The following is a 13,426-nucleotide window of genomic DNA, read 5'->3' as shown; positions in this document are numbered from 1 at the left end:
AACATAGAAAAGGACAAAAATAACTCAAGAAAGTTTTCCCAGAACTGAAAGACATGAATTTCCAGATGGAAAGGATATCCCAGGTGCTCAGCACAGTGGGTCCACATCTCTTGAAATTTCAGAACACTTTGGAGAGAAGATTCTACCACCCTCCAGGGAGAAAAAACCCCCAAACAAATAAACATGGTTTGTACAATGGGTCAGGGATCAGAATGGAATAGACAGGATAGTCACACAGGAAGCCAGAAGAATAGTGGAGCAATACTTTTAAGTTTTTGAAGGAAAATGATTTCCAACTTAGAGTTCTATATCCAGCCAAATTTTGTCGATTAAAAATGATGGTAAAGGCATTATTAGCCATGGAGATTAAGTTATCTCCTGCAGACCTTTTAGGAGGCTGCTGCCGAATGTGTTCTAGCAAAATGAGAAAAGTGAATCAAGAAAGGAGAAAGCATAAAACTAGGAAATAGGACATCCAAACAAAGATAGAGGTAAAATGAATCCACACAGGTTGATGGGGGAGGGAAATGCTAAGGTAACAACTATGCATTAGGCCTAGTTGGTAATGAGTTCAAATTCCAGCAAGTTTAGAAGCCTTTGGGAAAGATTTATCAAGAAAATAAAATCAATAGAATTCCTAATGTGTTAGAATTAACTGCAGACAGTTTTAAAGAACTGGAAAAAACGGGTTGAATTATGCATTGGAAACTAAGCAAATTGAAAAAATGAAGACATGTATTAACTCCAGAATTTCAGAAAATTATGTAGGAAAGGAAATATAATATGACATATATTTTACATGGCTCAGTTGTGAATAGTTTTTACAAAGTCATAATAGTTTGAATGAAATAAAATTTAAAAAGATTTGGGGTCTGGGCTGATGGTCTTCGTAGGACACCTGGAAGAAACAATATAAAACCACTTTGGGGGGACTCTGCATATCCCAAGCTACGTTGGATCTCACCAAAAAAGTATAAAAATAAATGCCAAAACAAACCAACTGAACAAAAAACGCCAAACCAAAAAAGTCCTCCTGAAGATGAGGACTTATATTTTTTATAAAAAAATTATAAAACACACATTTTCTGAGTGAGATATATGATAAATATTAACTCAGTCATGCCTATGTTTTTTTTCTTCATAGTCTGTAATGAATGTCTGATATTTAAGGAATGTGGATTGGTTGTAATAGTAAAATTTATTTTCTAATTTAGAAAGGACAAATTTTACTTAGTGCGCAGTTCATTTCCACACAATACACAGTGGCACATTTTAAAGTTATTTCTTTTTTCTCTCTTTTTAAAATTATTATACTTTAAGTTCTGGGATACATATGCAGAACGTGCAGGTTTGTTACATAGGTATACATGTGCCATGGTGGTTTGCTGCACCCATCAACCCGTCATCTATGTTAGTTATTTCTCCTAATGCTGTCTAAAGTTATTTCTTAAATGAAGTTAGCCTAATTTTATTTTCTCAGTGTGATATTTTAATTTTTTTTAACAGAGTAAAAAGAAGTTTGAAAGAGAATGTAGGGAGGCAGAAAAGGCACAACAGAGTTATGAAAGATTGGATAATGATACTAATGCAACGAAGGCAGATGTTGAAAAGGTAAGAAATACTCCAACTTTAATGACAAAATATTATTATTTGCGTAAGGAAAGTAGTCACGACATTTGCATGAGTACAGTATTAGGATTTACTCGAGATACACTGTATCTAAGTCTAAAATATACAAATATTTGCCAAGTTTAAATTATACGTATTGGTCTGAGAAAGTAATATGTGTTAATTTATTACAATATCTTAGCTGCATTCAAATTTAAAGGAAAGATGTACTTGCTACTGGGATTGAGTTTTTATCCTATTCCAAAATAGGTTAGAAAGCTAAGATGTGTTGATGGGGTAATAACTAATTAGTTAGAGAATAACTGTTGTAATTTGACTTTGTACAAGAGATCAAGAGGAACAGAACTGTGTTCTAAATAAGCATTCCTTAAAGTATCTGTGGTTCTACACATTGGTGGAAACACTGTTGAATGTTGCATTATTCAACAATCATATTATTATTTAGTTTCACTGTGATTTAAGTTCCATATTTTAGTTGGATATAGGTGGATCATAAAGAAATGTTTTACTGTTAACTTTTTTAACAATCTGAAAATATTCCTAAAGCTACTTGTTGTTCTCTTCTGATTAAAAGCACACTGTTTCAAGCTATAATGTTTTCATTTGTTTTTTTATCTGGATTTGGTAAGGAGAGTCTATGTTAGGATGTCTTATTGCTATCAGGGAATACTATTGTAATGAGGGAGGGAAGAATATTGTAATAAGGAGACCACTCTGACAGTAAGATCTGCAAGTGTCTCCTTATATTTAAAATGATATTAATAGTTCACAAAAGTCATGCCACGTCATTATTCTTTTGATGTCAGGTGTTGGCTTCTCCATTGATAAAATCTAGTTTTAGTATAATTTTCAAAAAAGTGAATTGCTGTGATTTTGTTGTTGTTCTTGGTAATGATTTCGACCAATTTGCCCCTAGGCCAAACAGCAGTTGAATCTGCGTACGCATATGGCTGATGAAAATAAAAATGAATATGCTGCACAATTACAAAACTTTAATGGAGAACAACATAAACATTTTTATGTAGTGATTCCTCAGATTTACAAGGTAAATCTTAGATATGAAGTTAATCTAGTTTTAGATTAACTGGTGTTTAAATATAAAACTTGTAAATCTTAGACATCAGAATCTTTCTAGATTCACTAGACATCAAGATTAGGGATGAGAGATTCCTTTGTGATTATAGATTTGAAAGCAAGTGTTTTCTAACTTTTAAGTCACACATTTTCCTACATATCTACTATTAGTGTTATAAACAGTTTACTAAAACAATGACATTTGTAAGATACATTTAAATACTTTATCATTAAGTATTTTGACATGACAAAGGAGAATTAATTGAATTTGTATATTGTAATCTGCTCACCTAGAATTGAGATGTAGCATTTTTATACCAAACCAGAGTCATTGGCATCAGTCCAGATGGCAGAAATAAATCTACAAAATGTATTTGCTAGCATGGTTTTTGCCTGCTTATCATGCTGGCTCTGTTAGATGATAAATGTAATTCAGACTTTGAGCTTGCTTATAAATCCTGTCTGTCATCACTTGATGATAACAGTTGCCAAACAGCCTCAGGTAAAAAAAGACCTCAGAATTTTCATGAGGGTTAAATTATTTTATTGCCTGTTCTAGAAAGAAGAGAAATTACAGAAAAGGGATTTAGTAAAGCAGTGTTGGTGAGGTATTATCTCAATGAGCAGAGCTTATGTGGGAAGAGTGTCAGCCCGGGTACACTTTTTCTTCTTTATGACAAGTTGGAAATACAAAGGAAGCACAGTGAGAGATAGTGAACTGGAGTGGGGACCAGAATTCTGGTCATTGAATCCAGAGGGCCAAGCCTGCCAGTCTTCACTGTGATGCTTTTCTAGGCTTAGTAGTTAAGTCTTCATATTCTGGGGAAGCTATAACTTGTGGAGATAAACTACCTTTTGTGTTTTGGGCCTGATACTTGGATTTGGACCTTTCTATGGAGCAATTCTTCTGTGAAAATGCAGGTCTCAAAGTCCCAGGCTATGGGAGTCTGGGGACAAAGCAGTGTAACTGCTTTCAACGAAACAGAAAGGTCAGTGCTGGCAAATAGGGTATGTCAAAAAAAATGCCTTTAAGTTGTTGGACTTTATGTGTTCCAACATATTTCCTAGTGGCATGTGCCAGTGAATTTTCAGTTGTGAGGATTCCATATGTGCCACTTTAAGCTTGTGACTTCCTGTTTTTCCTCATGTATCCCCAGCTCTGAGCTGCACACTGCAGTAGGTCTGGGTACCTGTTGATAAACAACTAGTATGGACTGTTGGTCCAGCCAGGTCTTACCAAAGTATCCTGAATTAACTTGAGGTTAGAAGTCTCAGACTTGGCCGGGGGCAGTGGCTCACGCCTGTAATCCCAGCACTTTGGGAGGCCAAGGCAGGTGGATCACGAGGTCAAGAGATTGAGACCATCCTGGCCAACATGGTGAAACCCCATCGCTACTAAAAATACAAAAATTAGCTGGGCATGGTGGCATGTGCCTGTAGTCCCAGCTACTTGAGAGGCTGAGGCAGGAGAATTGCTTGAACCTGGGAGGTGGAGGTTGCAGTGAGCCGAGATTGCGCAACTGCACTCCATCCAGCCTGGCGACAGAGTGAGACTCCGCCTCAAAAAAAAAAAAGTCTCAGACTTGTATATGTTATGGACCAATTGCTTTAAAAAAAAAAAAAAGCACCAGAATTTTGTCATCAAATGAAATGTTTCCTGGAAGCATTAAACAAGAACTACTCTGATTGAAGAGTAAAAGGTGGGAGTGGTATGGGGCAGGGAGCTGATAGCCAGTAAGGGGTCCTTTTAGAAAGCTAGAATCCCAGTGTCATCTGTTTTTAGGAAAACAGTACTAAGTGCCTTACTTTTTTTTTTTCTTTCTTTTGTTGTTTAGCACGCCTCAGGTTTTAAGTATTATAAGTCAATAGCACTTGTTAAAAGGTATTAACAACAGTGTAACTATGAGGGTAGAAATCTTTATTTTTTGGTGGGGGATCACTAATTGATCTCCTTTAGAATGATTGAAAAATTCAGTTTTCTCTTTTTAAAAAAATTCTTGATTATTAGCAACTACAAGAAATGGACGAACGAAGGACTGTTAAACTCAGTGAGTGTTACAGAGGATTTGCTGACTCAGAACGCAAAGTTATCCCTATCATTTCAAAATGTTTGGAAGGAATGATTCTTGCAGCAAAATCAGTTGATGAAAGAAGAGTAAGTGCTACATAATTATCTTTGAATGCATCTGTTTGGTTTAGGTGTGCAGTTAAGTTAGTGAAATGAGTTGAGAAAGGGATAAAGTAATCTGATGTGTGGTTCTAAATTATATTCTGTAGAAGAATGTCTTGCAATAGATTCCTTTGAGTTCTGAGGTTCTACATGCAAAAGTTCTAATTCTTTCTTAAAAAAAAAAAAAAAAGATTTCTAACTCCCTTCTTCTCCCACTAAGTTTTCAGTTCTCATCAAAGAGTCTAACCTAGGAACTGTGTGTTACAAATTGCGTTATACTATTAGTTTAGTGAAAATTTAGAGAAGTATGTGGTCAGAGTTGCCTTTAGCACTTGAGCTGGATCAAGAAATGTGGGTAGCATATGGAGTGATGACCCATGAGGAGAAGGAAGGAGGGCATTATGTGCAGATGAAACAGCATAGTCCTCTTCCCCTTGAGGAAATATAGGTAATCACATTGTATCTTGATTAAGGACTAGTGGTCTTTTATCTCAGTAAATGTTGATTGAGTGATCAAAAGCATGGTTGGCAGAAACTGAGGAAAGGCAGTGGCAAGAGAAGAGAACTGGTGTTTGTAGGGTGTCAGATATGTGCCACATATTTTAATTTTCATGAACCTATCAAGTAGATATTATATTAGTGAGGATCCTTTCTGTAACAGCTAATAGAATTCTTACTTAAATTTAGAAAAGAGGATTTTTGGCTTTCAGCATGGCTGGATACAAGTTTATACAACATCATTAGAGCCCTCTTCTGTCTAACTACCCTTTAGCAAATTATTGCCGAGGGTAGCATTACTGACAAAAGTAAGCTATGACTTAAGGATGACTTTTGACTAAATGAAGGGCAAAATGTACTGTTAACAGAAATAGGCAACAAAAGAGAAGAGGTTGTTGTTAGGGGTGAGGAGGAGTTTGTAGAGATACTCTGAAAATAATGAGTTTAAGGTGTCAGTAAAGCATTCAGGTAGAGGTATGTATGTCTAAAAACAATATTTATGTGAGTTTAAAAATTTTAAGTACATGGTATTAAACTTTACTTTCAGATGTTTTTTGCACTCAGTAGTGTTTATGAGATCTTTTCCCTGTTGCTCTGTTAACATTCCACAGTATGTATTTAATTTATTTATCTTTTCCCATGTTGGATGAGTTAGAAAGCCTTTCCTACTCATCTTTTACTCTCTTTTACGATTAGATGTTCTTTCCTCACTCCAAAGATTAGCTTCTTTGTTGACATCTATCTTTTAAAGCAAAAAGCGCTTTTCTTTTGAAACTTCTCAAAATTTCTACTTGTTAATGACCTCTTTCTGTATTCTTTTTGTCAGTTAGGTCTTTTTCAGCTAAGTAGTCTTCAGATGAATTTCAGGTGGTTAAAGCTACCAAGTAAAAACATTTTATGAGTATTATAAATTAAGTGGTAATTTGCAAGTATATTTTTCTTTTGGGATTAAAATATTTTGAGTTTGTTACACATTCATGGGAATAAATTATTTACCTTAATGATTACTGTGGAATTATTTAAACTTTGTTGTTTTCTTGTACTGAAAAAGTTATGAAAGCTAATGTAGAATTATGAGCAAGTGAAACAGTTTTAAAACTTAGTTTCTTTTGTACAGGACTCTCAAATGGTGGTAGACTCCTTCAAATCTGGTTTTGAACCTCCAGGAGACTTTCCATTTGAAGATTACAGTCAACATATATATAGAACCATTTCTGATGGGACTATCAGTGCATCCAAACAGGAGAGTGGGAAGATGGATGCCAAAACCACAGTAGGAAAGGCCAAGGGCAAATTGTGGCTCTTTGGAAAGAAGCCAAAGGTAAAAGTCATAAAATTCCTATATGCTGATTAAGTGTACCAACTAAAACAATGTGGGTATTGAATGGAAAATGATTTACCATTAATGAAGAATAAATATTTTCAATTTGAATGATTCAGTTAACCTTTCACTTATATTAGGAATACCTTAATAGTAACAGTTACTTATGGATTTAACATTTGACTACCGCTTAATAATGGGTAAGAATATTAACAAAGTTGTTAATATCTAGTTAAGTTATATGCTTTTGAAGTTTCATTTGTATGTAGTTTCCATCAGAATTTTTAAGGAAACATGATCTAACTAAAATACCACTAAAATTGGAATTCTCAAATGGAATGAATGATTGACCACAGCCATAATACATGTCAAGTTAGGTTTTATAGATCCTACTACTAAAATTATTTTTATCATCCATATGAGTTTTTAATGGGAAGGGTTCAGTTTTGGTTAATTGAAGTTTAAAACAATTTCTAGTTTGGTAAGAGAATCTCACTCTTAACTTCTTGTTAAAACCGACCTTCTGATGTGCTCTTTATTTTAGATAGATATAGGTCAGCATGTGAGCAAATGAAATAGATGGGCGCTTTGTCTTTCTTATCAATTAAGTGGTTGTACTCATGTCTTATTAGTAAGGAGAATAGAGAAATACTTTTAATCTGATGTGCTATATTTATTAAAGTATACTTGATTATTTTAATTCATTTTTTGATCATGGCATATGAGTGTAGATAAAATTAAAATTTAACTCATTATAATATACCTATATCTTTAAAAGCACAATTATAATTAACTCATGCTTTATTTATGCTTTTAGTCATATTGTCCAGTCAAGAAGTTGAGAGGTGAGACCTGTTTTAGTCAGATTGAGGTAGCTAGAAGAGCTTAGATGTACAAGGAATACTGGAATTAAAAGAAAAAGGTGAAATAAGGATGAAATAGAAACAGCCTGAGAGGAAAGCCATGAATGTAATGACAATTTTTTTGCCTATTTTTGATAATAATCAGTTAGAGTTTTAATATTTTATGTGTGACATTACCTATTTAGACAACTTTAGGTGTAGCTGCCAGCTTTATTTCTTGACAAGTACCATGGTAATGCTAATATTCTAGAACTTAGAAGAGAAATTTAAAATCTAGGCCATATTGCTTTCTTTGACAATATAATTTGTGAACTCTGTGTTTTTAATTTGTCCGATGTAAAAAGTAATCAAGTGAAATGATACATTTTAAAAAGTAAATTTGATTTTTTTTAATAATAGTTTTGGGCAAAACTATGTTTACTTTCTCATAATATTTTTACAGAAAACTTTGAGATATATTTTGTGAAAAGTATGTTGCCAAAAATAGAATTTTCATTTAGGAAAAAACTATGCACATTTGGCTTATTGATTCCTTTCTTTATTTCCATATTAGCCACAGTCCCCACCCTTAACCCCTACTAGTTTATTCACATCCAGTACTCCTAATGGGTCCCAGTTTCTCACATTCTCCATTGAGCCCGTGCATTATTGTATGAATGAAATAAAAACAGGGAAGCCCAGAATTCCTTCTTTCAGAAGCCTCAAAAGAGGGGTAAGTTTAATAATGGGTTAAAATGCATGATGGCCTATTGTGTGTGTAGTGTGGCTTTTAATACTCTCCACCCTCATTATAAGGCTCTCTCCTATAAATACACAGTTTAAAAACACCACAGAATTAAGAATAGCTGCCCTCAAGTTAAAAAACAACTCCTCTTTATAACATTTGAAATGCTCAACCATAAAAGAATGGTATTATAAAGAGGGTGCTGGGTACAATCATATTTTAGCTATTTTTTTGTTTATGTGAAATCATGTTCACCATTGTCTTGTAATGTATTTACATTTTTAAGACTTTCAGTAATTTGTCACTGGAGTTACTCTTGTAATAATTTGTCACCAATGCTGACTTCACCTGCCAATTTTATAAAATATTATTTTGTTGACAATAAAATGTCAAGCTCAATTTTAATTGCCCTGCTTATTTTCAGATGTATAAAACACAGTTTCCAATAGTTAAAAAAATTAAAGAGAGGCATTTTAAATATCAAGATTGTTGTAGATCAAATTGAGATAATGTATTAGAAAGTAGATTGTAAATTGTAAAGCCTACAAAAATACTAGATATCACTGAGTAATGTTTACTAAACTGTTGTTTAGCAACAACTGTTATACTACTAATAAATACATTAGTGTTACTCTATTGTGTTAGTGAGGCTAATTTTTCTTGTTTATGTTTGATTTTAAGGGTGTGCTTTTAATATTCATAGCTTGTAATTTAGACTCATTTATAAGATTTGTTTGAGCATTTGTTGGGACATTTGAAAAACGTAGGTTTGTTAACCCATAGATGAGAAATCAGAAGCCTAACAATAATAATCTAAAGTTAGGTTGTTTCGTTCTTCCTTCTTAGACCCTTCTCTCTTCTTTCCCCTCCTTCCCTTCTATTTTTCTTCCTTTCTGTCTTCAAATCGCATTTTTGGCCTCCTGTAGAACAAGATATATTAGTTTAGGGACAAGATTACATCTATGTTGCCTTAAAACATTATGACAAACTTAACTGATGTTAATCTATGTTGCCTTAAAACATTATGACGAACTTAACTGATGTTACTAATGCAGCAGAAATGGCCCAGTGTATTATGTCTTTTTTTGGACTTCTTTTTTCCTCCAGTGACATGAACTTCTTTGCATCTATCTTACCTAATTCTGTATGTGGATGGTAGGTAATTGATGACATTTTGAAAAGTCCCCATGGATGAGTCTGTATTATAACTACAGGCATGCCTATAATCACTTCTGCAAGCTCTGAACACTTGTTTGAAAGACTTTGAGAAATCATATTTGGGATTTCTATTGCCTGAGTTACAAGGCTAGAACTCATTCCCATGTTGCTTTCCTATGGCAGTTTATTTATTACTTATTTTTAATTTAAAATTTTTTTAAAGAGATGTGGTCTTGCTCTGTTGCCCAGGCTGATCTCAAACTCCTGAGCTCAAGCAATCTTCCCACTTCAGCCTCCCAAAGTTCTGGGATTACAGGCATGAACCACCACTCCTCTGGCAATTTAGACTACACTAAATATTACGTTGCTACATAAATCATGAGAAATTACTATGTAGTAGTCACGTTTTTTTAATCGTTTGTGTATCCTACATAATGAGTCTACCAGGCCCAGTTAAAACAGTCATATTTTACACTATATAGTCATAGTCATATTTTCCACATTTAGTCATAGAGATGCGAGGTAAGTGTAATTCTAAGGAAAAAAAAAAGCTCAGGCAACTAGAGCTATGAACCCTGGAGAGAGAAGCTTAAATATGTGTCATCTTATTATTATTTTTTTTGAATAAGTTTGTAGGTAGAATTTTACAACTGTAAAACTTAAAACTATTTGCCTATTATTTGTTTCTCACAAATTATAGATATTCATGTTATTTACATAAGATAACATAAGTTATTTTTGTAGGGGCCTAGTTTTAGAGGGCTGAAATCCCCTCCCAGATTTATTATTAGCTACCACTCCAGAGAAGAAAGCAGTGTGCAAGATAGAAAATATGACAAACCAACTAGGAGTTTAGAGGACAGAGCAGGGAAGAAAGTGGATTACAACTTTGAGGTTGAGAAATTTTTTTCTTTCGATGATTACCATTTGGTATTTACTAGATATTTATCTCAAAAATTAACCTATAGGGATTTTTTTTTCCACATAAGAATTTTCTCAATATAGAAAAATTCAAAAAGAAGAAGGTAAGCTTTAGTAAGCCTGCTTATATGTTTTTACATGGAGTTTTCAGTCTATTAAGATTACAAAATAAGTCTAGAGGTTTCTTAAAACTGATGAGTTGTACCATTCAGTTCAGAAACTTGTTTTGTGCGATATTTGCTGCACATTGCTTTTCCTAAATAACTTCTTAAAAATTATGATTTTTTTCTTTTCCTTTTTTAAAGAAAAACTGGTGTGTACAGATCCCGGTATAAATTAAGGATATGAATGTTTTTGAGTTTGACAGTGGTATCAGCAGATCTTTTCTGAGGGAGGAAGTTCTATAATTTCCTTCTGTGACATTAAGTTCTAACTGTTAATGGATATTTGAGGATATACTCGAACTTAACTACTTAAAAACAAGCTAATAATTTTTACTCTATTGCTACTTTATTTGAGTTTTATTGGATACTGTTTTTTAACTTATTTATTTAGCAATGAGTCCAGGTTTTCTCTCTGAATATTTTTGACTTTATAGACTTTCAGAGACACTTTTCTAAGCTTTTATCTCTCCAGAGTAGTTCTCATGAAATTTTGTCTTATTTAAAATGAAATACACCTAATAATTTTAATTGCCTAAATGATTTCCTTTTTAGCTCTCTTGTGTTTATTAAATGTAGTTGAGTATATGAAATTTTCTAGTTTATGAGTATATAATTGTATATGAGAATAAGATATTTTTGTATGGAACATGTATTACTTTAAAACCTTACACAGAACATATGTCTAATATTTTTACAAAGAACTTGAGTTTTGTATATCCCCAAATCTAATTATCAAATTTCCAATTGATAATTTAGTAAGACTAGATTAACAAATAGCTGAAACATTTGATATTTCAGCTATAATTATCTTAACGTTTTCCCTAAAATATTAACATAGAAATTGGAAAGATAATTTGCATCACTTAGAAATTTCACTGGTGAAAATTATCAAAAGATAAGTCAAATTCATATACTTTAAATATTTTGTTGCTTGTCCTATATATAATTTCATTTAATAACATTTTTGAAAGACTGTGAATATCTTTCTTTAAACCTTTTTATTTCCTTACCAGGAGTTTTTTAATAGCAAAATAAATTGTGGTTTTTGTTTCTCAGAAATACTGACAGTCTAAAGAATGTTAAGCTTAATTTGGAAAGATAATGCATAGCAGTGACCAACTCATCAGAGATAAGGGGTAGATATTTTTGTCAGATTATTTATTAAAATTCATTCATATTTTTAATGTGAATTTTTTATCTGACATCTCCCCAACACCTTCTCTTAAAACGTTATGATTTAGAAAACAGGGAAAAGTAAAAATTTTAGAGGCTGCTCACCAATTGAGATGAATATGAAGATTAACTTTATAAAGCTCTGTTGCATATTCTGGGTCACCGTGTGTGTGTATGTGTGTGGGTGTGTAGTTGGGATGCTAGATAGATGCCATGCCAGTTGCAGAATCCTACTGACCCACAGAATGTGGGAGATATATCCATATCCATATTCATATCTGTATCTATACACACACACATATATATACGTATATAAAATATTGTTATTGTGTAAGAGCACTATGGTCTCTTCAGAATCTGTCATTTCATATTTTCAGAAAGAATACATTTTAATCAATTTTCTAAAAATTGAAGTTATGTTTTTAGTGTTGTTCAAGCATATGGATTTTAAAATAAAACCTGAAAAATAGAAGCTATATTTTTAAAGCAAAATTCAACCTATATATTTGTATATATTAGGAAATGTGTATGAGAAACTTGAATCTGGATAACTCACTATTTTGAAAATAAAGTGTTTTTAATGTACATTTAAAAAGATTTTAAAATGAAAGTAAAAATGTTACCCTCATCTAACCATGGTATATTTAAATTCAAACAATACTTTGAAGTATAAAAATGTAGATAATAGTGCTTTCTTTAACACACTGGAAAGGACATTCTATTTTTTAATATTTCACGTAAGATTTCTTTTTAAATGCTTAATCTTAGAGCTCATATTCAACTTTTCAGATGTTACTAATTTGAGAATAAAGAGCTATAGAAGTGAAATCCACTTACATAAAATTCACTTTAAAAGAAAATGCATGATTACAGGTAGAATGTTTATTTTTAAGTTTTAGTTAAACATAGAAAATATCTGCCCATTATCATCAATGTATGCTTTTTTTTTTTTTTTTTTTTGCAAGTAATTTACTTTCCCAAAATGTGCTTAAAATGGTTTTTCTGGCATAATTGTTTGGATTGTGAAATGTACGTGATTTATTTTAGTATTGTAAAAAAGAATAGGCTATTGCATCTTCTGTATTATGGTTTCCTGTGAATAATTCACCATTTCTTTCTGTTTTCCATTGAACTATTCAGTGGTCGGTGAAGATGGTAAGCCTTATGTGCTGATCTATATACTGTGCCAACATTAAGTAATCTCAAAACATTGTTTTGTTTAATTCAAAACAAGTGGTAAATTACATCCCACGTTTTCACCTTGTGTGTTTTTTCTTTTTATAGTTTCATAGTCCAGCATATGCCAGTAATCTTGATGTCATAAGATTAGAAAATGTGGTTAATTGTCATCAACCCATTAAGTTCTTAAATGTCATTGAATGGAGTCCTTGTCATGTTACAGAGGAGCGTAAAATTGTGGTTAAACATTTTTTAAAGATTACATGGTAGAGCCACAGTTTGTTATGCAGAAGGAAAATTTAGCAAATATTATTTTACTTAATAGCCTTTAAAAAATTGTATAAATTTGATTTGTAGTTTTATCCCCAGAGTCATTAGATTTTTCCAAAAAAAGAAAGAAAAATTTCATACTAGTATCATTATGGAGTTAGTCCTTGGTTCTTCTGTGCTATTGAAGGAGAACAGAAGCACAAATGATCTAAATATCCTGTGTGTGTTTGTGTGGGAGTGGGGCAGGGTGGGGAAGGTGTGTGTGTGTTTGGGATGTTCCTT

At 32.6% G+C, this 13,426-nt stretch overlaps 1 protein-coding gene across 5 annotated transcripts in view; it reads left to right on the top strand.

Moving 5' to 3' along the window:
• The window catches only part of FNBP1L (formin binding protein 1 like), a 94,195-nt gene that overhangs the window by 67,443 nt on the left and 13,326 nt on the right, over nucleotides 1-13,426 (top strand). For 2 of the 5 annotated variants that reach the window (XM_030825031.1, XM_030825032.1), the window contains exons 6-11: nucleotides 1,507-1,611; nucleotides 2,546-2,674; nucleotides 4,712-4,858; nucleotides 6,489-6,692; nucleotides 8,109-8,267; nucleotides 12,836-12,850. In XM_030825031.1, coding sequence (XP_030680891.1) covers nucleotides 1,507-1,611; nucleotides 2,546-2,674; nucleotides 4,712-4,858; nucleotides 6,489-6,692; nucleotides 8,109-8,267; nucleotides 12,836-12,850 — 759 coding nt within the window. The remainder of the gene's footprint in view (nucleotides 1-1,506; nucleotides 1,612-2,545; nucleotides 2,675-4,711; nucleotides 4,859-6,488; nucleotides 6,693-8,108; nucleotides 8,268-12,835; nucleotides 12,851-13,426) is intronic. The other 3 variants (XM_030825035.1, XM_030825034.1, XM_030825033.1) reach the window with 2 other exon arrangements.

Source organism: Nomascus leucogenys, chromosome 12 (assembly GCF_006542625.1).
Source record: "Nomascus leucogenys isolate Asia chromosome 12, Asia_NLE_v1, whole genome shotgun sequence".
NCBI lineage: Eukaryota > Metazoa > Chordata > Mammalia > Primates > Hylobatidae > Nomascus > Nomascus leucogenys.
This window is presented reverse-complemented; position numbering and strand designations above follow the sequence as displayed.